At 38.4% G+C, this 27105-nt stretch overlaps 1 protein-coding gene across 1 annotated transcript in view; it reads right to left on the reverse strand.

The window, feature by feature from the left end:
- Window positions 1-3318: 3318 nt before the first annotated feature.
- Window positions 3319-27105, reverse strand: part of rtn4r (reticulon 4 receptor) — a 100205-nt gene continuing 76418 nt past the window's right edge. Inside the window, exon 2 of the mRNA XM_081365485.1 lies at window positions 3319-5446. Coding sequence (XP_081221611.1) covers window positions 4029-5446 — 1418 coding nt within the window. The 3' untranslated portion in view covers window positions 3319-4028. The remainder of the gene's footprint in view (window positions 5447-27105) is intronic.

A 27105-nucleotide genomic window follows, 5' to 3' on the forward strand; every position in this document is an offset into this window, starting at 1 on the left:
CAGGGGCAATATTTGAAAATCGATAATTAGGCCTATTTTTTACATTACAATTATATATGCATTTGTCAAAACCGAGAGACTTTCAAGCATCAAAATGTAATTTATTAATATGTATTTTGCGCCTTCTATTTTGTCTGAAAACTTCCAACATTCTTGCGTGTCGCTGAAAAATAGGCGTCGGTTGCGGTTCTATTTGTAGCATGCGGTTTCGGCGCGGCTCGAGAAGTGTGTGTGTCACGCAGGCATTGTGCTCTAACACAAGCTCTAACCAGTTAACATGAGAGCCGACATAAAAACGGACACTCCACGCCACGCAGAGAGAAATGTGATGCAGTGGCAGATCCAGAGTGAGACAGAAACACTAACGTTAGTGGTTCCCGCTTAATGCGCACATAATGCTGGTTTGGCGCGCAGTGTTCTGATTCGCTTATTTCCTATTTACTTGTTGGTGGACGCAATCCAGAATTACTGTTGGTTAAATTATAATCAGACCCTCTCAACCCCCCCGACCCCCCCCCCCTCCCCCTCCTCCTTAAAAAAAACCTCTTCGGATCTGCACGATTCACACAAGTCACCCAAACTCACGTGAAAAAAGCGGGAGGCGCCGAAAAGCGCGCTGTTTGCACCCCTGCATTTACTCTGAATGTGAACGATTGCATAAAGTATCTATAAAGGTTTGGGAGAAACCTGCACAATATAAAAATAAAATAAAAAATCAATATGAATGTAGGGATTTTAATTGAATATTAATGAAATGCATTCATGTTTTTATTATTAATTATAATTACATGCAATTCTGTGGTGGTTAGCCTTTAAAAAATGTCTAGTGCAGTGCTGTAAATCATTGCAATACATTTTTTCACTCTTTATTCATATTTTAAGAAGTGATTATCAACTCAATGCCAGACGTAGCCAAAGGATGTGATTTTTTTTTACTGCTACTGACGTGCAATTTACCATAAAAATTTAATCACTATTTCATCACACCACAAGCAAATGCTTCTTAAATGTCATAATATTATTGAAAGTCCTTAAAGTGTAAGTTGCAGGTTAAATTTTTCACGAAGATAATGCAATGTGTTTATTAAACATAAAGATAAGAACTGCCCACCATTGTTTTTTATACCAAAATGCTGATATAATATGAAAAGTTGGCACTTTTAACAGTGTTTTTTTTTTTTCTCCATTAGGTCACCTGATGGAGTTTTTCGGTTCCTTGCCACTGTTGCCTTTGGCTTGCTCAGTTGGGGATATTTGGGGATATTTAATTGAATTAATCAATCAACGATACTATTGATCAGCATTACCGAACGTAGACGTTCCACTAGAAACAAACATTGATGTATTGTTCTAATTTATTACTGTGAAGCTGCTTTGATACAACCTGTGTTGTGAAAAGCGCTATATAAATAAACTTGACTTGACTTGACTTGACTTTTAACCGCTCCCGCTCCCTTCCACTAGATGGAGCGTGACGTCACAAGAGGAACTCACTAGTAGAGTTACCGGCATAGTCATATGGTGCGTTCAAGTCCTCCTGGGAAGTTCGTACGTACGAGGTGGGAAGTCGTGCTTATAACGGCATGTGCGTTCAAGTCACTTTCGTCGGAGCAAAATGGCGGAGTACTTTCTCTTAATTAATTACACAAAAATACAGTAAGGTTCTTAAACTCTTGTTCTAGAAAATGAAGAACAAAGAAATGTGCATCAGGTGTACTTTGTATTTTTATGTTTTTAATTAATTTATGAAGCCACTGCCAACACATCGTTACATGTTGCATTGTTATATTATAATACTATCATATTCTGTGTTGGCGATTAGCTGTTAATAGAAAAGCCTGACAATATCACAGCTAAATACCTTTACGTATTGTGTATTCCGCCATGTTAATCACTGACACGCCCCCAACTCGTAAAGATCGCAGCTTAGAGAAAATCCCGAGCTCCCCACTGGTATTTACGACATTGTGGTGGCGTTCAAGTGCGTTCAACTCGTAAATACGATCTATACGAGATGACTTGAGATGACCAATAGCTATAGATGCCTTACATAACTACAGACAAGTTGGTTGTATGTTTTATTTGATAAAAAAATTATGGATAAAATAACTCAACTGTTAACATACTCGTGTGTGCTGACTTCAAGGGGACCGTGATCCTGCCTGAAATGAGAATAAGCTATTCGCAAAACAAACGGGTTCAGGCACGTCAGATCAGCCGGTCGCGGGTCGAGCTGCTCCACTAAACATCGATCTCTCTTTTTCTTTTCTGACAATAAACATCGCTAATTAAATCGTGAGAAATTGATAACGCGTGGACTGAGGAAGGGTATTACATGACGTTTGAGGCGTCGATGAGACTAGCGATTGCGCCTGACGTGCATCTCTAACGTGCAGCTCTGATTTGGACTGACTTAACGTTACTGTAAGTAAATAATGTCTTCAGTCGTTGTCCCTCCTTGCTATTCTACATGACGGCAATATTTTGAAAAGACTTGCTTGTTCTGTTATATTATCCGGGTTAAGTTTGCACCAGGCTAGACTTGCTCTAACGTAGCTAACGTTACTCACCGGGACACCTGGCTAACCCTCCACTCATTCTCCTCACACCAAGCATTAATAACTCTTTGAGTGCCATGGCTCCCCTCTCTCACGCCTGACCAGTTAAAAATTGTAGGGCTGTGGTCCATAAAGAATTTGATGGTTTCCCACATCCTCAGTCGTTCTCCAAATAGCCATAATACAGTAGGAATCTAGCAGAGTATGGGTTGCGAGTTCCTCTTGTGACGTCATCACCCAGTAACTGAAAAACACGCTACGTTTGAAGAAACCCTAATAAATGTTATTTTAACGCATTTTAAGACAGAAATAATTAAATATATACATATAGAGCACTTTAATGTACACATTAATTGGCTGTGGTGGTTAACCTGCAACTTACACTTTAATAGTGAATGCCAAGTCCAAGAAATGTGTATTATGAGGAATCTTCTCAAATTCAGTCAGTGTCGCATCCATTAATTTGGTAATGAAAGATGCCTGGTTGTTTTGGCACTCTTCATGTTGTGAATTTCTGAGCTTCACACATGGATGAATCATTAGTCATTGTGTTAAAGTTCATTAATGAGCAGCAATATGCGTCTTTGAGGTTTCAATCCTAATGGAATATACACGAAATAGACATTCAGTTCCCCTGGGTTTAATTTAGTATTTGTATTGAATTGAATTGAATTAAAAACCTTCTTGATCACTAATGGATCTTTTAATATTCAATATAACTATATTTTATGCTGTTCTTCAGTCACATGAGAAGCCATCTGTAAAAAATGAGATATTTTATTTGTCATATATTTATGCTCGTACACCAGCAAAATAAAATGCATATCTATAATTCCATCGCAATGTCAGTGAACAAATAGACAGCATTCCTTCCCAAGATGCCACCTGCAGTGTGTCATGACGCAAACAGAACATAGCACGTATTTGGGGAGAATTAAACATTTGTCTTTACTGAAATACTTAGAAACATAAAAAACAGCATCAAACAAATGTATCACTTTTAAAAGAAAAAAAAAATATTGGGAACAAAAAATAAATAAATGTCAATTCCCTTTCATATCATTCCTGTTTCATATCAGCAACATTCCTGGGTGCTTTCGGCGATCTGGTTTAGTCATGGTTTAAGGATTTTTCTTTTTTTAAGTGGTTCATCTACAATAGTCACTTTCTGGTCAGCTTTTTTGGAGTGGTGTGATGTGGGAATAGGGAGCTCTTTGCAGTGTTGCTTAAACACAGCACATTAAAAGTACATAGAACAAATATTTGGGCACCCAGTTTTATATACATTAGATTTCATGTATTCTGTAAAGGCATCCATTTCTTTTAATGCATCATTAGCATTGCAACTTTATTCTCAACCATGCGGAGCAACGTCGTAACCCCCTTTTCAACGTCTTTTGTCTGTCCACTCAGGCTACTGCAGGTATTTTGTGTCATTGTCAAGAGCAAACTGATGGATGAGAGTATGAACTAGGACAAAACCAGAGACAACCAGAACAAGGGGAGAAAGAGAACAGCCAATACTTGAATGGTGGACCCATGACCCTTTAGGCAATACTGGTCTGATTTGGGCTTTTTGGAGCACTTTTTTTTCTTCCTAGATGGCGCTGTAGAAGGTTCCAGATTGTCCAGCAGCTCTGGGTCAATTTTGTCCAAGGTCTGGTCAAGGTGGTTGGACATGGTTCCCAAAGGACCATCATTGAGACTCTGCTTATTACGAGTGTCGTTTTTCGTTTGATCAACCTCCCGAAACTTGGTCTTGGAGATGTTCTCCTTTTCTTTCAGGGGATTGTTGGTGATCTGCCGGCTGTTGTAGGATGAAGGATCCGGGTGGGACTTGCTGGAGATAATGGAGGATTTGTCATTATCCGAAAGACAGCACCTGGGAATGCTTTCGACAAGAGGATCTTCAAGGGAGAGGAACTTTCCAGAGCGTGCCTTGGTGTTGAAGATACTGGTTTGAACCTGCGCCGGAGAGTCCACGCACCCCTCCAAATCGTCGCTTTTCAGTCGTTTCAGGTCCTTCCCAGTCAGAGAGGTGGGAAGGTGGCACTCCAACTCGGAGCTAGACCCTTTGAAGCGTTTGAACCAGTCCCACAAGGGCCTGGCTCGACAGTCACAAATCCATTGGTTCCCATTGAGCCTTAGGTACTGGAGGGACACCAGAGGGTTCATGGCCTCCCCTGTCAACATGGTGAGGTTGTTGTAAAAGAGAAACAAGGTTGTCAGCTTGCCCAGATCGTTGAAAGCCCGCTGCTGCACGTGTATGATGCGGTTCTGGTGCAGGAGCAAGCGGTCAAGGTTGGTGAGACCACGCAGCATGTGATCGGTCACCACCTTGATCTTGTTGTTATGTAAGAATAGGTAGGTGAGGTTCGCCAGGTCCAGGAAAGTGTCCTCGTGCAGGGCCAGAAGGTTATTATCCTGCAGGTACAGATACTGGAGCGAGAAGAGTCCTCGGAAAACTCCCACCGGGAGCTCGGACAGCCCGCATCTGTGCAGGTGAAGGGTGTGCAGCTTGGTCAGACCGCGGAACGCGGTGGGACTTATGATGCGAAGGTTGCTGTTGTCGCCGATGTCTAATTCTTCCAGTCTCTCCAGCCCGTAAAAGGCCCCCGCCTCAATATGGCTGATATTATTCGAGTACATCCACAAGACCGTGAGGTTATGCACAGAACTAAAGCTGGTCGATCGGACCACTGTCAGTTTGTTGCTCTGGAGGAATATTCGCTGGCTACGGACAGGGATCTCAGTGGGAATGGAGAACAGACCCTGCTGCTGACAGGCCACGGTTGGCCTCGGCTCGCTGTAGCACACACACTTCGCCGGGCAGCCATTCATCACTGGCACCATGTGAAGCCATAACACCAGGCAGAGGAGGCGACCACCTGTTGAGAAGAGATAGAAAGGCAACTGGTCAGTTTGAGGTCAAGACAGCAGCTACATTATTTGGCAGGTGACATCATTTCATGTTTGAACAATTGTACACAAGCTTGAAATAAGAATGTTAAACTGTGATCATGCAACATATACACTGCCGTTCAAAAGTTTGGAGTCACTAAAACGTTTATTCAGCAAGGTAAATTGATCAAAAGTGAAAGAGAAGACATTTATAATGTTACAAAAGATTTTCTTTCTATTCGTCGATAATAAGAAATGTTTCTTAAGCAGCAAATCAGCATACTAGAATGATTTCTGAAGGATCATGTGACACTGAAGACTGGAGTAATGATGCTGACAGTTCAGCTTTGATCACAGGAATAAATTGCATTTAAAATAGATTTTTTTTTAATAATATTTCACAATATTATTGTTTTTACTGTATTTCGATCAAATAAAGACAGATACTTTTTTCAAAAACATTAAAAAATCTTACAGCCCCCAAACTTTTGAATGGTAGTGAAACTTTTTAACTAGCTTTGGAATTATATCTCTTATGGAAAGAAAATGTAAAAATGTATTTAAAAATAAATCTAAATTAAAATATAATTATATATTCTTTGTGTATTCGCTATAACAACCACCTCACTCTACATTATCCCGCTTATTACATGGCTACCTACCAAATAAATCAATAATTTGACACAAAATATTGATTTAAAAAGGAGTTTATTGATTTAAAAACGATTGTATTGCTTCCGCTAAAGAAAATAGTCTCTACGGTTAGAATCCTGCGTCCATAGCAACGCTCTGTTTTTCATAGCAACGGTGTGTTATCCTTAGCAGCGGTCTGTTATCAAGAAATAACAGACCGCATTTTACATTAGAATTCAACCAAGCCATGTAATAATTAAAAATAACACAAGCCATTTCAAATAAGTTGAGTAAAAACAGCATGCATTTATTTCAGACACAGCTCTTCTATAGATTAAACAGCTCTAAAATGGCTGCCTGCCTGTGAGAGCAGGACCTGTCTGTACTTGCGCCTGCATGTGTGAATGCTACCGGCAAAAATTTGTGCCGCGGGATCCATTCCCATCCATCAGCCAACGCAAGCGAGAAAAGCCGGCCAAATGAGAGAACCGATAAATGAAACATAGGAGGGAGGCTTGAACAAAATTAGCTCCATCATTGCTATTAGCACTAGCTAATCACATTCCAGCATGGTGTAAGGGTTGACATTTAGTCTGTCCAGGGAAGATAAATGTGCTGTGGGTGTTCGATACGTGGTTGGGTGAGATGGGGCCAGGGGGAAGGACTTAGGAGGTTGGATCTGTGTCTCATGGGAGTGTAGCGAGTGTGAACATGCTTGAAGTGATTCTGGACTGTTACAGATAAGATGGCCTCTCTCATCTCTGATCTGAAGCCTAGTGGTCTCTGTGTGTGGATATGGCACAGATGCATCGGGTGGGTTTATCTACGGGAGGCACACAGATAAGAAATGTTGTTTTTATTCAGCCATTCTTCAAGTCAACCATTATTTAGGAGAGCAGATGAAAAAAAGTGTCTGTCTATGAGATCTCTATCATACACCACTGTGAGACTGATGCAGGGAAACATTCATCTCTGGACAATTAATGCTTCACATGTGAACAATCCACAACATCTCTACAAGCCTCTATCTATCTACAGTAGGTGATGGATATCTGTCTATCTGAATAGATATATCAACAGACAGATAGATGGATGGATGGATGGATGGATGGATAGATGGGTAGATAGACAGACCAACAAAATGCAGATGGATGGATGGATGGATGGATGGATGGATGGATAGATAGATGGACTGACTTAATTGCTCTTTGTTCATAAATATCATTGTATTATAGGCTAGCATTAACATCTATCACAATGCCTCAATATCATGTGACCGTTCATCCAACTCCTCCTTCAACCATGTTTACATAATCAAACCCATGTGAGATATTTTCACGTGCACATGCAGAAGGCAGAGGAGCCTGTAGATCCTCTCGCCCGGCTCCCTGAATTCTCCTCCGTCCCTCAATCTTGCAGCTTGTTAAATGGAGCTTGCTTGAGGCTTGACAGCATCCCTGTGTTACACTTTCCCTCAAATATCCTCCCTCTCCCTCTCCCTCTCCTGTCATCTTCCACCAGTGAGCTGTCAGCCTTCCTCTCCGTCTTTCTGCTTCACAGCGCTTCTCTTTCACCCTCGCTGCCGATAAAAATATTCCATTGCCGCTCTTTGAAACGTTAGGCTTCATGAATCTACCAGACCTTCTGTTTTATCTTCTAGTCATTAGTGGACTATCCCCACCCACACAATGCACGTCGGAGATCCGGTTTCAAAGCTCCCTTTTTTTTTTTTACCCATAGCCGACCGTGCTAACCTTGCGCTTCCTCTGTGTCTTTCATCTGTTTAGTGCTGAGTAAAGCTACTCAAAATGTCATACGCCATCCTCCCAATTATTTTGGTGCATTGTCTCGTCCTCTGGACAGTCACATACCCATGTCCTTTATTGCTGGGCGCCCTTCACTGTAAAGGCCATTTGTCAGACATGGACTACATACTAGCACTCAATATTTCTCTACCTCGTCTCCATCAGTATGCCGGTCATGCCTCTCCTTTCTCTAATCCCAGTAAGGAGCCCCGCTTTGCCTTTTTTATATTTCTGTTTTTCTCCTTTTCACTCAAGGGGAAGCCCGTATCCTGTCGTGCCGTAGAAAGAACAAACCTGTTTCATAAAAGGTTATTGCATTGCAGACCACAATCTATATAACTGTTTACCGACCTATTAGTTTTGCATTACCTCTGGTATTTTTCTAAACTCAAGAGAACCCCTCATAATAACAGCACTCCAGTCGACCGCTTACTCATTTCACAAAGAAGCCAAGCTGCATTTTCAGATGACGAGCTTATTAGCAGCACGCCGTTCGACGTGCCGAGGACCACCCTCTTGCAAACCTGACAAGCCGAATGGTGTTTTCAGCTTTGCATAAAATGCACTGATTGCTGCTTGTCTCTCCACTTGTGTGAAAAGCTCTCATCCTGATATAAAAGACGCCACAGGAGAGCGAATAAACCATTGATAAACAAGGAGGCGAAATCAAGGATACTTCTCTTCTGTCTAATTTAATTATTTGTATGGAAAACAAAAGGAGACAGAATACTGAACATGGACTTGAGATAATTGTGCAGAGAGAGAGGCAGCAGAGACGAGTGGCAATCTCTGACTTAGCACATTTGCATACAGTATGTCTCTAGCATATGGAAAGCATGTAATGAGATTTACAACATTTTATCTCAACCATACAAGTGGATATGGAAAGTAATGGCAGCCCTTGTTTTGAGACCAACAAGGGTGTTTTGGACATGCTGTGGATGGATTTGAACAAACTCTCGATTGTAGACATTGGAACATCCTGTAGTTCATCCTGCATTATTTGCACTGCAGACATGAATGATGCCTCAAATTTTGTGACTTAAAAGTGATCAAAATGTTCACCTTGCAGACACTGAAAATGGCTGGAAACATCCCACAAACACATTTCTAAGGAACTTTTTGTCTTGGTTTTCATTAAAGTCCCCCTGTAGCCAATAATTGTATCCCTTAAAACTCATCTTTGATCACCAAAATGACATATTTAAATGTTTTTTCCATGAAAAAAAAAGCCTTCATGCCTTAAAATAGCTTGAATGTAACTCTACACCCTTGCCTCATTTAGTAAACGTGGTTCTATGAATATGCAAATGAGCCCCGTCTCCACTCACTCACGCCAGCTCAGAGATCCACTCGTTGACGATCACACATGGATGTGATTGGTTACAAGGTAGTTTGAGATGTCAGAAACACCGCGTTTTTGAGACTCTTTGGGTCACTGCAGTTTTAAGGAGAAAATACTCAGCAATGGTGTTGACTTATGAATTTGCACATGGTTTGTCTTAAAGCATATTAAAAACACCACGTAGACATTTAAATAACATTAAAAACTTTATTTTCACCACAGGGGGACTTTAAACCCATAATTAAAACAAGATAAATTTGCTTTTTAAGTAAATACTGTAGTGTAAGATAATAAAAAAAATGTAATAGTATTGAAAAATATTTTTCTTACCACATAAACAAATTGTTTTGATTTGATTTAAGCTTAAACCTCACTAAATTTTGTACGGAGCCCTTAAAGGGACATAAAGGGACATATGGGATGGGTGGAAAATGTATGCGTCTATATTTTTCTGTTTGTTTCCCTGAGAAAATTTGCGATCACTTGAAAAACCTTTGCATTCTCTCGCAAAACGTTTGCGCTCCCCCGAGAGACATTGCATACACTCGCAAACAACACAAAGGTTTTGCAAGCGAACATAAGGTTTTTCGGGGGAATGCTAAACATTTGCGAAATGTCATTTTTCCTTCTACCTCATATTTTATCCATCACCATGATACCACGCTCCAAAATTTCAAGACATATTCTCTGAAAACAAGTCTTAATATTTTATGCAATTTTGCATCTTTATGGATGTTTAGATATTTTTAATTGAAATCAAGACAAAAATATTACTTAAAGGGTAACTAAACCCCTGGTCAGAGCCTGACTCCACCCACTGGCAATATTTGAAAAATGCTAGAAAAGTGGGCAGACCCCAGCGGAGATAGAGGGGACGAACCGAGGGCGGGGCTGAGCAGGGGGGGCGTGCACCTGAGACCTGCTGTCAGACTCTAAAATGGAGAGTGACACACAGGATCGCAAGACGACGTAAAGTACATGCATCTGATGAGTTTTATCGAGTTGATGTCAATAGCGCACGCTCTCTGTAGGCATATTAATATTTTTATCGCTATGTGAAAAAATCCAGCAAAATGCACCGGATGCAAATGTCAAAAAAGTTACTCGGATCAATGAACAGCACTAATAAAGCCCCATTCTTACAGATCATTAACTAAAAAAAGTTGGTTTAGGGTTTAGTTACCCTTTAAGATTTGCAGTGCAAAATAACGACGATTGCACTGACAATGTATTGATGAGTTTTGCACAGGTGAACACACTGACATTCTGTTCAGAATTGATTGGAGTATTATGTGAGAATTGTTCAATATTTTGCACATTTGCCTACGAGTAAAGAATAAAAAATGAATGAAATCATAATCTAGTGGCTTCATACTTCATGTGATTTTAGAGGGCATCTGAGTTGCCCGCCAGTTCATTCCCCATCAGCGCCATTTTCTGCATTACATGAATATAGAGGATTACTCATTTCCGGAGTTGACATTAATTACACTCATTACCACTGAATAAACAAATGAGTGACAGTGCCAACATCTTAATCATGTGGCAGAATATAGAAATACATTTACCACATTTCAAGCCTCTTTAGCACCCACTGGTTCCGCTTCGTTGTGAGCTTTCTGAAGGCCAATTAACCACAGAATTAAAGCACCAATTAAAATCCAGTGCCAAGTTTAGATGTAGGGAGAAAAAATAGTGATCGAGACTTCATCTATTTTTGTTAACTGTTGATGTATGCTACTAGACACCACACTAAAATGAAATTACTAATTTCATAGACTGGCGTTAACACATGGATTTTTTATTTTACACCTTAAAAATTAATACGATAAAAAAAAAATGAAAAGATAAAATAATATGACTCAGAAAAAAAGTCTAGTATGTATTGATCAAGAATATCTTTGAGATTAACCTTGATAAAACAGCTAATGAGGAGACCAGCACACCAGCAACTCATGCTGTAGAAACCAATGTATGAAACATCAGCTTTTTCCTGACTGTGACTGTATGGGGCTACTGTAGTTTCTGATCACCCAGCAGACATTATTGACCTGTACACATGGACGGTCATGAATTTAAATGTACCTGTATCAGGCTCTAGGTCCTGTACATCTGATCATAAGCAGCAGTGGTGTTGGCACATGTGGAGGTAGATGTTAAAGCCAGTGAGGAACAGTGTGGATGTGGAGGTTAAAGCCAGTGAGGAACAGTGTGGATGTGGAGGTTAAAGCCAGTGAGGAACAGTGTGGATGTGGAGGTTAAAGCCAGTGAGGAACAGTGTGGATGTGGAGGTTAAAGCCAGTGAGGAACAGTGTGGATGTGGAGGTTAAAGCCAGTGAGGAACAGTGTGGATGTGGAGGTTAAAGCCAGTGAGGAACAGTGTGGATGTGGAGGTTAAAGCCAGTGAGGAACAGTGTGGATGTGGAGGTTAAAGCCAGTGAGGAACAGTGTGGATGTGGAGGTTAAAGCCAGTGAGGAACAGTGTGGATGTAGAGGTTAAAGCCAGTGAGGAACAGTGTGGATGTGGAGGTTAAAGCCAGTGAGGAACAGTGTGGGTGTAGAGGTTAAAGCCAGTGAGGAACAGTGTGGATGTAGAGGTAAAAGCCAGTGAGGAACAGTGTGGATGTAGAGGTTAAAGCCAATGAGGAACAGTGTGGATGTAGAGGTTAAAGCCAATGAGGAACAGTGTGGATGTAGAGGTTAAAGCCAATGAGGAACAGTGTGGATGTAGAGGTTAAAGCTAATGAGGAACAGTGTGGATGTGGAGGTAGAGGTTAAAGCCAATGAGGAACAGTGTGGATGTGGAGGTAGAGGTTAAAGCCAGTGAGGAACAGTGTGGATGTAGAGGTTAAAGCCAGTGAGGAACAGTGTGGATGTTGAGGTTAAAGCCAGTGAGGAACAGTGTGCATGTGTGGAGGTAGAGGTTAAAGCCAGTGAGGAACAGTGTGGATGTGGAGGTTAAAGCCAGTGAGGAACAGTGTGCATGTGTGGAGGTAGAGGTTAAAGCCAGTGAGGAACAGTGTGCATGTGTGGATGTGGAGGTTAAAGCCAGTGAGGAACAGTGTGGATGTGGAGGTTAAAGCCAGTGAGGAACAGTGTGGATGTGGAGGTAGAGGTTAAAGCCAGTGAGGAACAGTGTGCATGTGTGGAGGTAGAGGTTAAAGCCAGTGAGGAACAGTGTGCATGTGTGGAGGTAGAGGTTAAAGCCAGTGAGGAACAGTGTGGATGTAGAGGTTAAAGCCAATGAGGAACAGTGTGGATGTGGAGGTAGAGGTTAAAGCCAGTGAGCCAGTGTTGTCGCTGATGACAGGCTGTTTCCCACACTTTTCTCTCAGCTCCTCTCAATGCCTTTCCTAATTGCTACTTTCTTTTTTTCTCCCTGCGGTAGGTAAAATCTGTAATATTATTTCACCTCTTTTGTCTGCTTTCCCCTTTTCTTATTTGACTTTGTTTTGACTCTTTTCTGTTCTTTTTGTGAGCGACTACAGAATGGGTCATAGTATTCATTAGTATTGTGAAAGAAAGCCACAGAGGCTAAGAATAATATTTTTTTGCAAGCGGTTTCAATAAATGTTTTAATTTAAAACAAGATTAAAAATGTTTGAACAAGATTTAAAAAACAAACAAAAAAAAACTAAAACTAAAAGACAGAAGCGTGCATATGACTGCTTTCTCTGCAACTAGCTGAAATAAAATAAGTTTGTTTTCTTTAATAGATAAATTAAAATTGCATTAAACTTGATAAACTGGTTCTCAAGTTTAGATGTGATTTTAATTTATTTATTAAAGAAAACAAACTTTTTTTTTCAGCTAGTTGCCAAGGCAACATACCTTATTTTCATTTAGTTGAACTAGATGTACTAACTAAAACTAAAACTACACACCTATAGACTGAACACGTGATATGCATGTGCAGTCTGTCATATAGGCTACAATTATATTGAGAACATGTGTGCTTGGGACATGGCTTTTAATGGTGAGGCATTTGTTTTTGTAATCAGGCTCTTAAAAATTATATAAAAATTTGGATTTAGATTTATCAGCCAATATATTGGTTATCGGCTTTCAAATATAAAGAATTATCGGTTATCTGCCAAATTTTTTATATCGGTGCATCCGTAATAAATACGCTATTTCATCCTTTGTGCCCATCTTCATCATTATCGGACTAGAACGTGACACTTAGGCTCAACAAGGCTGCATTTATTTGATGAAAAATATAGTAAAATGTTTTTATTTTATTTTAATATATTTAAATTGTAATTTATCCCTGTGAATCTTCAGCATCACAGCTCCAGTCTTCAGTCACATGATCCTTCAGAAATCATTCTAATATAATGATTTGCTGCTCAAGAAAACATTTCTTACTATTATCAGTGTTGGAAACAGTTATGGAAACCATCATCATTTTTTTTTTTCAGGATTCTTTGAAGAATACAAAGTTCAAAAGAACAGCATTTATTTGTAATGCAACAATGTAAAAGTCTTTACTGTCACTTTTAACCAATTTAATGCATCTTCGTTTTAAAAAGTATTTAAAAATGTGTAAATTGTACAAGTTCACTTAAGAACTACTAAGCAGTTAAAAGTGTTTTCTTTCTCTAGCCATGTCTTATTACACCAGGACAGTGGACACACTATGTCCCTGACCCCTTTAACATGTAAACATACAGTATATTTACCACACGTCCTGTGCACTTAAAGGACAAAGACACCAGGAAAAGGTAAAGGGCAGAAGAGAGGGACATTTAGAATAGAAATTGGCTGAGAGTAAAGAGGCAACAGGAAAGGTGACACAGATGAAAGGTTTTGTTGGGACAGAAAGGTAAAGATGGATGCTCAAGGAGAACAGATGCCTGAGGTTTCTGCAGTAACATTGAGTATAAGCTGTGGAATGCAGATGATTTTATTGATGCTGGAGCAAAGCGAAGCAGATCAGGACTTATTTGTGTCTGCCTTCTGTACCACATGCTCAAAGTTTGCCAGATGGTTCATGAATAACAGAGAATCGAGCAGGTTGCGGGAAAAATAAATAAAGGAACGCACGCAGACACTCTGGTTTACTACTGAGCCCAGAAACATACTTAATGCAAGTTCACAAATACAAATAAATGCTAGGCCAACACATTCCCATAATACAAAAGTAAAAATACTTCTTCTAAAAGCAGCTTAATGTGGATAGGGAAAAGTAAGCCATTTTAGGTTGAATTCTTAAATTTCCATATTTCATATACAGCTATTTAAAAAAAAAAAAAGTATTTTATTTTATGCCTCTAGGGGGTAGAAATGACACACTTCACTTTCTTTTTGCATAACCGTGATGGTAATAAACCTCAAGGGGGAGCTATAGTGTTACCAAGAAGTGTTGTTTAGGTAGCATCTATAGACTCTTAAAGGGGCTATATGTAAGATTTTATTTATTAATCACTTTTTTTATTGCCAACGTGTGAACAGCTTGTTACAAAATCTAAAAATCGCAACCCTCCATGACTTCCTGTCTCTGTCATTTTTGTTGTGTTTATTTCGTTATTGAGAAGAAAGCATGCATGACAAATTTACATATTCATCTAAATGTCGCTCTCAGCAGCGTAACTGATGTCTGGAAAAAGAACTTCGATACTGCACTAAATCACGTTCAGTCTCTTGAACATCACGTGAGCACGAGCAATAAGTTGCTGGCTGCAGTTCACTTAACGGCCACCGGTGTCGCCAATAACAAGGGTCATAAATGGGTCCATGAAGAACCTTAAACATCCATGGAACCTTTCCATTCCACAAAAGGTTCTTGAGAGAGGAAAAAAAGTTTTTTTTGATTTTTAAAATGTTCACTAAGAAAGAAAAAATATATATATTTTAGGAACTGTCCACTGAAAGGTTCTTTGGAGAAGCAAAAGTTGTTCTTCTATGGTATCACTCTTATTTTTAAGAGTGTATGAATGTTTAACAGATCTATCTTACTCAACAATATGTTGTTCAATGCTCTACCATCACAGTAGTGATGAAAAAAAAAAAAAATTCTGGATTCTTTGATGAATAGAAAGTTAAAAAGTACATTATTTTTTAAATATAAATCTTTTGAAACATTTTGAATGTCTTTACTGGCACTTTTGCTTAATTTAATGCATCCTTGCTGAATAAAAGTATCCATTTCTACAGCATTCTAACACATTTAGGAACCAACAGACATGAAATTGAGCTTAGAGGCTAAAAGCATCTGTTCATGTAAGATTGTACAGTGTTTCAGGGCTGAGACTGCTGCGTTTAAATTGATGGATTTTCAATAAAGACACCGTAAATAGTAAACTTTAATGTGAGTGGTTAATAAAATAAGACTTTGGAAGGTACGGTTTCAGGTCCAAACCACTTGACCCAATCTGATTAGTAGCCTACGTATTAAACAAATATGAATAATTTGAGTACCTCTAATAACACTTTCCAATTCTCTCAAAACAATTCCCATTGCTTAACTCTGAATTTCCTTCCTCCCACCCATGCATTCCACTTCTCTTGCTAACAATTATGAGTTCCCAGCCCATTTCTCACAAGCCCACATGCTCCACCTGGATTATGAACCAAAATAAACACAAACACAAGTATAATCATATTATATTCATAACTATTCCCACAGCTTCTTCTTAAGTCAGCATAGTCATACTAGTTTTAGTACTCAGTGGCTAGTAGCTGACAGAGCCTATAGTAGGCCTACATGCAATATGCATCTCCACAACTCATTCACAAAGTATTACAATTTCCCTGCTGCTTAAAGACCCCTTAACATGTCTTGTTTCATTATTTATTTATTTTTTTTCTTCAAATAGGCAATAGCTTTCGTCTACATCACAGCTTCGAACCATGATTTGATGGTGGTACTTAATCATTCTAAGCATTTAGATAAAATGAGCCATAGAAATTTGGTCAATTTTTCTCCTCTAAGAAAAAGACAATACATTTTGAATATTTTGTTAATCTGTTATTTTTTTTTATTTTATTATTAATACTTTGAATTAGCTTTTGTTTTTATTTTAAGATTTCAATTTAATTTTAGTTTACGTTTTAGTCACCTGTTATGCATTTGTGTATTTTTGTCTTTATATTTCAGTTTAGCTTTTCTATTTTTTTTTGTGTGTGTAATTTTAGTACTTCAACTTATTTTACTTCAGTTGCTGAGGTATCATTTCACTTTCATTTAAATTTTTCACCAAAAATGTATATTTTATTTTATTTCAGCCTTATTTCAATGAACTGAAACACACTGTATGTATGTGTGTGTGTGTATATGTATATGTATGTGTATATATATATATATATATATATATATATATATATATATATATATATATATATATATATATATATATATATAGTTTTAGTTAAGTGTTAATAACAACACTGCACTAGCATATCAATGCTAACATATGTAGATTTGTATGCAGTTCTGTTTATTAACAGCTAGAGCAGGGGTTTTCAAACTTTTTGTGTGTGTGGACCACTATTTGTAATCAAGAATTTTTCACGGACCACATCATAAAACACATAATAAAATATGTCAGTCTACACACAGTCCTACCTGAATTAATCCGCACCTCTAAGGCACCTCTAGGCTTACTAGCACTAAAACTATAACTGGTCATCACATCAGGACAACAGGCTTGTTAAAAGAAGTTTACTGCACACAACGGCTGCCACATATTTAATTAATTTATTTACTCAAGCGCCCGAGGGCATAATCAGGTTCATTTGAACAACAGGGTTATTTCCATAGCAATGGAGTATGAAATCGATACAGTAATAAGAACACTTGGATATAGTCAACATTTCAAAACCTTTGGCGATTTTAGGGGATTATTAATCTTCAGAGTTTTACAAGTCCTCAAAAAGTAGGCTTCAGTTTGTCCACTTAACAGCACATCCGCAAAACATTTCAGAAACGCGAGATCAAGAAACTAACTGGAAATTAAAATAATAACAGACCTTATTCATTGCTGTTAAAGGATTAATTGTATTATGGCTAATGTACCCCTAGATCCTTTCAAACCATTCATCAGAACACACACAAATACATGCATACAATGTACTGTGTACAGTATGTTTACAATGAATGTATACTGAAATGAATCCCGTTAACAGTAACGTTAATGTTATGAACATAGTTATTCCACTCATTAACCATTTCTCCAGTTTCATTTCAACTGACCACACTGCTAACGTTAAACGTACAGTATGGAATTTTTCGCCACTAGGGGTCGCTAACCTATTTACAATAACAAAGGCGTAGTTTGATGACGCAACATTTGCTAAGAATTATGGATCATGTCATCAACGTCAAGCCGACCGATCTAATAATGTTTATGGATGAATAAATACATCCATGTTTTTATCATGACTGTGATATGAAGCAGTTCAGGATTGCTAAGTGACAGCTATCAGCTCCACACACGACGCGAATATAAAAGTGGACAATATGGACATTTCATTCTACGCAAGTGCAGAATTACAACTCACAGGTCAGTTTATTAGACAAATTAAACTTGTGAGGTAACGCAGCGCTGTTTCACTTGGTCTAACATTACACTATCACACTAAACTGCATTTAAATGTGTTGAAATGTATGTGTTAGTTTGTCTGTATGAGACTAGCAGTAAGCTAGACCAACATTAGAATAACATACAGATCACATTCTAACATTTTATCATTGTTGAACTATATAACATTGATTAGTTTTATGTAAATGTGCTCACCTGTTTAATAAAGTACATGTAGGAGCGGTCGAAGTCTCGGACGTGAAGCTCTCGTTTATATACTGTCTATGGGAGCTCTCGGCATCTCGAAAACACCGCGCTGATATTGATTCTCGTTTTAGTTCTCCTTTTTTATCCAAAGTCTGCTTGCCATGGTCCGTAATGTTTGAACGAAACAACAACAGCGTGCAAATAGACATTGCAAACTACACAGTGGTCCACGTCAGTCGCTTTGGTTACTATCAGAGGGCTCTGGTTCATAGCTCTGGTTACCATGGCAGTACGAGCAGAAACCAGGGACAACGCGGATATGACGCCATTGGCGGCGACAAAACGGAAATAAAGAAACGGGACGTGTCTTCGAATTAAATTACAAATTTCTCCTGGTTTGAAAGTTGTTGGAAACAGTCGGGATAATGTAAGTACACAACTAAAAAAAATATATAACATAGATACAGTGATACAAGATACAAATACATTCATAGATACAATACATTTTTGCTATTTTTAAATAAAAAAAGTTACATATTGTGCCTTTAATGCCGTCTCTCCATCATTACAGAAATCTGCTGCAAATGGTCGTTGGTGTAAATGCATTCTATGTTATGGAAGCACCCAATTGCCTTCCAAAATTAAACAAAAACATATTAATGCTGTGTTTCTGCTACTCCCCAGAAAAAAAAAAAAAGGATATTGTATGTAAGTCATTTAAGTGTCAGCGTAATAATCAATGTACATTATGCGTCAATATTTACCGATAATTGCTGCAAATATAGCTGCTGCTGTCTGCCCCACTTAAAATCATTGGCAACGTGGATTTGTTGGAACTATGTAGAGATACATGAACCACGTGACAGCGTGGCGGAGAGATCACAGAGTGTCGCAACTCTCATATTTAACGGCTCTGGGCGGGTACAGAGGATCTGATACGCTGTTAGTAGGCATGATTTGTGTGTTTTCTCTCTCTCATTGCATTCACACAGCCTCAGATCAGGTGAAATGAAGCACTTGCACTTCGCTTGGACTTAGGACTTCACGGTGAAGTCCTAATAGGCTAGTGACAAATGGTCAAAAAGTGCTTTAGTTTTTGAGATACCCCTACCGTAGGTAGAACTTTAGTTTTAATGTTTTTACTTTTTATTTTTTTATGGGAATTTCCTAGTAAAATGAAGGTAAAAAAAATATTATTTATATTTTATTTTGCCTTTCCACGGAGCACCTGCAGTACCCTCACGTACCACTAGTGGTCCGCGGACCACAGTTTGGGAATGGCCAAGCTAGAGCACCAAAAGTTATGGACTGCAGCTTTAAACTATTAATACATTTGATTATGCTTTCAGATATAGATACGCATGTAATGCTTTCAGCTCTGTTCAACATGTTTAAATCCATTATGCAAAAATCCACAATTTTCTCCTCAAATCAGCACTGAAAATACTAAACAAGTAGTTTCTGTCTGGACCCGCTCATATGTTTCCATGCTACAGACAATTTTAGGATTCAGTATCTCAAACGTCATGCTACATCAGTACATAAACCACACCATACTTTTCATGTACCTCGGATCCAGGATATTTACTTACTACAAAGACACATTTAGTTTCAGATAGCTAACCCTGTGGACAGATCTGTCAAAATAAAAAAGGCTCCTCTACGCCGCCGTTCCAATGAAAAAATAAATAAATTCAGCGCCGCGCCAAACGCGCTGCTTTCATCACAATGTAAACAATTTATTTTCTGTGAGTCGAGACGTGAGCTGGAAATCCCCCAACTTCACCGAGACTGACAGTGGCATCTTTTAGGTGCCTAACTTAATGAGATCCTGGACTGGCGGATAAACATTCTAATTCAGTTTTGGGAGGCAAAGTGATTCGAAATGCAGTCTAGAGTAGAAACATCTGCGAGCTTAAATAGCTGCACGTTGGAAGCAAATTGAAAATTGGCTTGGCGTACAAAGCGCTGTCATTCATTCAGGCTTTTCTCACCCAATATATAAACACGAACATGTTTGTTGCTGGAACTGTATTTCCACACCTTTAATTACAATGGACAAATCCTTCAGTGCAACAGTGCTAGAAAGCAGTGTTTTCTCTGCGCATTTAATCTTGATTACAGATAACTGAGGACGGGCTGTCATCTAAAGAGGGTCATCAGCTGGCCATTATCTTGAGTACACAAATAACACTTTTATCCAAATAAACGGCTGAAAGTGGCTCTAGCTGCAACCGGAGGGCAGGACAGAGCAAATTAGAATGAATCGCTTGCTTGCTAGTCTCATTTTAATAAATATCCATGTACATTTTGCTCTGTAGTCAGCAATAATTCCTTTCCTCATCTCTCACGTTGATGTAATCGCTGAGTATTTCTTGTTAGTACATTTATTATGCAATATCGTAACCCATAGTTCATATAGTAACAGGCCTTGTGGTGTAGCTTCCACCTAGAAGGCCCTTTTTAAAACATTTTTATATCTTTAATTCAAATGATAGTCAATGTTTCTTTCACCAAACACAGTCAAATCAAGTTTTGCATGAGAATTTTTGCTCTTGAAATGAAATATGGCTGTTCAAAGACTCATTATGTAAATGACCTCTGTTGTGATTGGCGAAACCTTTTGCATGTTAAATGAGCAACAATGTTAATCCCTCCCCTCCAACCACCTGCCATATAGACATTTTCTACACTCCAATCAATTCCCGATGATAAAAACATGCCCCACCATACACTTTTTATTCCTTGTTGAATATCCCATTTCTATGGAAGCTTATATCCACCACAGAATAAAAAATAAAAATTGTATATTTATTTCGATTTTTTCCCCAGTTTATATCTTGCAATTGCAAGTTATTCTGACTTTTTCTCTCAGAACTTTGAGTTTTTAAAAAGTCGCGATTACCTTTTTTGTGTTTTTATTCCACTTTGTGGAGATAAGCTTCTGTATATACTTCTATCCCATTGTGAATATAAAATGGGTTGCGAATGTTTACTTTAACGTGGCACCAATATCAGGATTATTTCTTAACTATTAAAATTTTTTGCAGCTTTTGGAGGTTCAAATCTCACTTATTAGTCCCTATTAAAACTTTCATTGCTCTTTCATTGGATGCAGCAAAGCTACTCTGCTTGCTCACACATATATAAATTATATTTCACATCGTTACCTTTTTAACCTTCTTTTCAAGCTGTACTGGACCGTTAATAACCGCAGTGATAAGATTTCACTCGTTGTATCCACCTGTAGCAGTCAGACTAACACAAGACTCAATGACGACCTCTCAAATTTCGATGAACTCTGGATAAAAATAGCTGAATGGCACCGTGGAGCTGTCAACTGTCAATATTGAGCTTCTGTGATTAAGTGTTTGAACGGCAGCGTCTCGCTGTCTCGCTCTGTGGTCAGCAGTAGGTCAGATGATATGGCTCAGATTCTTCACAGACACAACACCGTATAGATGTGCAACACAAGCTTTCTTTTGTACGTTTCAGTGAAAATCATCTGTTCTGGAGATACAAGGGTCTCTTCAGAACACACTCCTGTGTTTTGCCCCTGTAATACATACTGTTTGTGTGTGTGTGCGTGTGTGAGTGTGCGTCTAGTTATGGTGCTTTAAACCCTGACAGTTTATTTTCTGTCCTTGGGATAAAACAATGGATTTGTCCCTTGTTCTACATGCTGGAAATCAACCACGCCATGTAAACGTGTGACTAAAGCAGTCCTACATTTCTCTGGGATTTTAAAAATAGCCTGCATCACAGACACACTAAAATACACAAACAACAAAGGCTTTTCTTAAAGGCATGCTGGCATTTTATCATTCTGTCAGTTTTTAGCTTGGTGCATACATTATGTAACTCATGCGACTAGATAATCCATATTCTGCCAGCGGAGACCCAGTTTCTCTGGTCTCTGTAGGAGGAGGTGGGGTGCATGACTTTTGCATGACTTTGCTCAGAATGACACGTCCTGCTGGCATATGTCAAGTGTCACAGCTCAGCCTGTATTTCACAAGAGCAGCTACATATAAAAAAAGACAAACACTGGGAATCTAGATTGACACCTACTAGCTGATAGTGGTGGTTAGCACTGATGGAAAATGATAGAGCGAGAGAAAATGCAGTGGTATCGAAAAGTAGTCGATCATCTAGGAATGATCTCTTTTCACATGAGAAATCATGAACAAGATCTATTTAATATCTCAATTATTTCTTTTAGATGGCATTGAGATTAAATGAAGAGCAATTTTTTATCTCCTGATCTATCTATCTATCTATCTATCTATCTATCTATCTATCTATCTATCTATCTATCTATCTATCTATCTATCTATCTATCTATCTATCTATCTATCTATCTATCTATCTGTCTATCTGTCTATCTATCTATCTATCTATCTATCTATCTATCTATCTATCTATCTATCTATCTATCTATCTGTCTATCTGTGTCTGTGTGTGTGTGTGTACCTGGTACGTTATGAGGACCAAATGTACCCACAAGGATAGTAATAGTAATTGTTGACCTTGTTGGGATATTTGGTCCTCATAACAGGGATTATCAGGTACACACACACACACACACACAATCACTTTCTCTCTCTCTCTATTGCCCTATCCCAATTGGCACCCTAAGCACTCGTGGTCTTCCTACGAGTCCGCACTTTCGTGACGTAATGCCGCTTTGACTGTCGGGAAGAAATCTGCTGGGCTCGGCAAAAGTGCGCATCGAGGGCGCATATCGACCGCAGAGGGGGCGTTCGCGGGCACCCTTCTGAGGCCTAAAATGTCAAATGGGACACCGGTCTCACGGACTTAACGGACACGCGCACGCGGCAGCCATTGTAAGTCCACAAGACCGAAAGTGCATACGAAGTGTGCCATTTGGGACAGGGCCTATACCTCCATCTCTCTACACACACTACCTCTGTCTCATTACTGAGATCACACTTCATTACAGCAGCACACTCTCACTCCCCGTGTCTCATTAGAGTGGTTTAGGGCAGAGGCCAGCATTACTCAGCTGTTTGTAGATGACACACATTTGATGCAGGTCTGCTTTATCAGCAGCACACTGCATTATAGAGAACTTCTGCTTTCTCCAAAACAGTATACACTACTATAATCTAGATTTGTTACATTTTCTGAAGGAAATGTGAATAGTGCATGGCTTCAAAAGTTTTAAATTAATACTTTTATTCAGCAAGAGAGCTTTAAATTGCTCAAAAGTGACATTGAAGAGATTTATAATGTTATATAACATTTCTATTTCAAATAAAGGCTGTTGTGAATGCAAACCCTAATCCTCAAAGAAATAAATTGCATCATGGCTTCCACAAAAAATGTATGGTTTCAACATTGATAATAATAATTTTTTTATGAGCAGCAAATCGCCATATTAGAATGATTTCTGAAGAATCATGTGACACTGAAGACTTGAAATTCAACTTTACATCACATGAATACTGTATATATATATATTAAGAGTTCAGATGCATTAAGCCTCTAAGTGCCATCTGAAATGTTTTTAAGTCATTTCACTTAAATGACAATTAATAGGTAATTTGCATTGCCATTTAAGTGAAATTATTGAACTTAAATATACAAGCTTTATAAAAATGATCATTCTAGAAGAAAATTTCAGATGGCACTTAGAGGCTTTTGCATCTGTATATATATATATATATATATATATATGTCCCTCCATCTCTCTACACACACTACCTTTGTCTCATTACTGAGAAAACAGTTATTTTAAATTGTAATAATATTTCACAATATAACTGTTTTTGCTGTATTTTTGATGAAATACAGCCTTGGTGAGATCTTTTTCCAAAAACATAAAAAAAAAATGACCAACCCCAAATTCTTTAATGTTAATTTTTCCGTTTTTCAGCTTTCAAAATTTTTAATCGGCTAGACATTGGTCTTTGTGAGCACTTGCTCCAGCATGATAAGTCTGTCCGTTAAGGGGCCATTGATGCAGACATTTGTACACTAACAAGTGTAATCAGTGTAATCAATGTAACAACAATGAGAAGGAACCAACCACCGACTCATCTTCTTTTTGAATATTAATTCAAATTCTCTGCTTCTCGATGAATGGGGGGGGGGGGGGGGAAGACTTGTTCAGAACGTCTCATGATCCTCATCCATCTTGTCATCGGGGCCAGGCGCCAACCAGTCGGGCTGTTTAAAACTGACCCCCAGCACTAACGAAATAACTGGTCAATACTATCTTTGTTGCCGAAATTACTGATTGGTTAAGAGAAAGACAAAGACCAAGGTCTCACACAAGAGTCCTCACGAACCAGAGCCATAAATCATCCAGTCTCCAGAAAGTCTGCTTACCAAAGACATTTTTATTGGTTAACTTAAGGAAAAACTGGTCAACGTTTGATAGTTTTGCAAGACGGATCAGTTCAGAAAATGGTACTGCTGACCCCTGCGGCCAACGGACCCCATCTTGGTCCCATGAGAGATGAACAAAACCTCTCTTCAGCAAGAACTATCCATGACCTCAGATTGGAATGTCTAAACTTTGCACACCAAAAAGACTTTACCTATCAAGATCCATAAAATCATTCAAGAACAATTTTCAATGGACTCATGATCAAACAATCATGCAACTACCTAATCCTGGGTTGTTTCCACCACTTATATGCATATTTTAATAAAATAATATGTTTTGATCCCATTTAATTCATGTAATTGTTATAATTATAATTATTAGACGTGTGAATGTGTGAAGTGTGTACTGTTTCATATCAATGCTATCTTACGAACACAAATAGCAAGATGACGGGAATTAAATCTGTTTAAAAATGTTCATATTCTGATAATTCGAAATCATGCCTAAACTGCATCTGGTCTTTTAGTTTCATTAGAAAAACCCCTCAGGGAATACATGATTTATGACTTTGAAAACAAAGAACAGTGTCTAATTGGTCCGCTCTCTTCAGAAGGGGAGGACAAATTTTAGTTAAAAACCTTAGACCCAAAACTCTCTAAGTTCTCTCTCTCGCTGCTCTCGAGGCTCTCTCTCCAAGTTCGCTCTCGGGAGTCCAAAAGTTAGTTCGTTCAAAATGTTCTGATACAGAAGAGCTCTCAACGAGTGCAGAACAAAGACGGAGACGGCAGACGATGGTTTTAGTAACCATGTAACGTTAACAGACGAGCAGATCAACCCAAATTAATATCAGATATGGGTTAGATTCAATTTCCAGTCATCTAGCTCCTTTCCGTATCTTATTTTCTTTCTTTCTTTTGTGTTATTCTTCTTTTCCGATTGAAAGTCTCGGTTTTAAGTTAAGTTTTGCTGCAAAGTTTCGTTCCACGATTCACGGCTGCAACGCACGCTTTCAACTTCAAAGACGCATCAACCATCCGCGACCGCCAGCCACACGTGACTGGTCCTCGCCCCATCTATCCAGGCACGAGGAGACTATAACCAACGAACGAACCCTGACGCTGACCAAAGGAATTCCCAAAAGGAACGCAAAAGCAAAGACGCAAGTAGACTACCTCCAGACTAAAATCTTAACTGGTGTTTTGATAAATGTAATAACCTGTCTAAGAAACGATAGAAGGGTTAAATTAATGATTGATGGTTCGTTCAGGTCATGTCTTACAAGTGCATATAGAAATTCGGAATTTCCTTCCTCTTACCCTTAAACCCATTCTTCCCAAACTCATTCTTCTGTTTGTATTTCTTTCTTTATTACTCTCTTCCTTTCTGCAACCTGTATGAATGTGTGTGTATGCGTGCGCGTGTGTTTGTGTTAGTTGTTAGGATAATCAATAGAGTCTTGTTTGTGTTAGTTATGAGTTAGTATATAATCAATAAAGTATGGTTTGTATTTGAAAAGATATTGCTTGTGTATGTGCTTATCAGATTTATTGTCTTGAACTTCGATCAAAAGTTACCTATGCTTTTACCCTATTTCTTAATTTACTGTTAGGGGGTTATTCTTTCTTGGCCAGGAAGATATTATATTTCCTAGAGTTAATAATTGTTTATGCCTTCTGTTCATTGGATGAACTGATAAATGATCATATTATTGATTCTGTTACAGTAAATTTTGAAAATAATTAAATTATTAATTATTGATCATAATTCGTTATGAATAATAATTAATTATATTTATACGTGGGCGTATAAACCCTACATCATCTAAATCTAGTAACTCAAAAGATTGGTACTGGCATATAATGGAATTCTGGCCTGCAAGCTCTGTAAAACTGATTTGTAAAAAGCCCCTTTCAACTAATCATTTGCGAATGAAAAGGTCATGGAAATCCAGTGGTCAAAAGTGTGGGAGCCTTGTACTACTCAGAAATGAGGTGGCATGTTTGTGCTGAATCCACAATGTCTGCAATGTGGTTTATGTTTGCTAACTAAAATCAAGAAAATAGATTTTCAATACCCGTTTCGCATAGGCCTTTAAATAACTGTGTCAGCTCCTTCACAACTTTGTGTCCTCACTTTATACATGCTCAAACCATTAACATAACGGCTTTGTTTACTGGCTGCATCGATTCAGAAACTTCCTAAAGAAGGATAAAGACAAGTGCTAAACAGGCTCATGTTTTGGCCTGGTCAGAGTCCAAATTTGAACCATATAGTGTGTATTTGGTCTTATGTTAAACTGGGAGACATTTTCTCAACGACTCATGAACTGTTTGAAGTCTTTAACATTGAGTGGAACAACACTGACTCTTCTTCCTGTAAAAAACAAGTTTACCCACACGGCTTGAACTTTTAAAGAAAACAACAGTATTTGCGTAGTTCTTGCTAATTTCCTAAACAGTGATTTGTGATTAAAATGGTTAAGACCATAAAAAGAGCACTTCATTTTTATGTTTGGCTTGGCCCTTTTTATATTACATTCTATATTTTACATTACCAATGTAAAATTACAATACTAATATAATGGCTGTCTTATTCATTTTCTAATATTAAAGCATGAAACTTTTATTTTGACAGAAAACTGCAGGGAGCCCTTAAAGGTGCAGTGAGCGATTTCTGAGAAACGCTGTTGATATTTGAAAGCACCAAAACAAACACGCCCCTACCCAAAAGGACCACACCCCTATCTTGATAGCCCCGCCCCCACATTTACAAACACGCT

Source organism: Scardinius erythrophthalmus (assembly GCF_964197995.2).
Source record: "Scardinius erythrophthalmus genome assembly, chromosome: 5".
Taxonomy (NCBI): Eukaryota; Metazoa; Chordata; class Actinopteri; order Cypriniformes; family Leuciscidae; genus Scardinius; species Scardinius erythrophthalmus.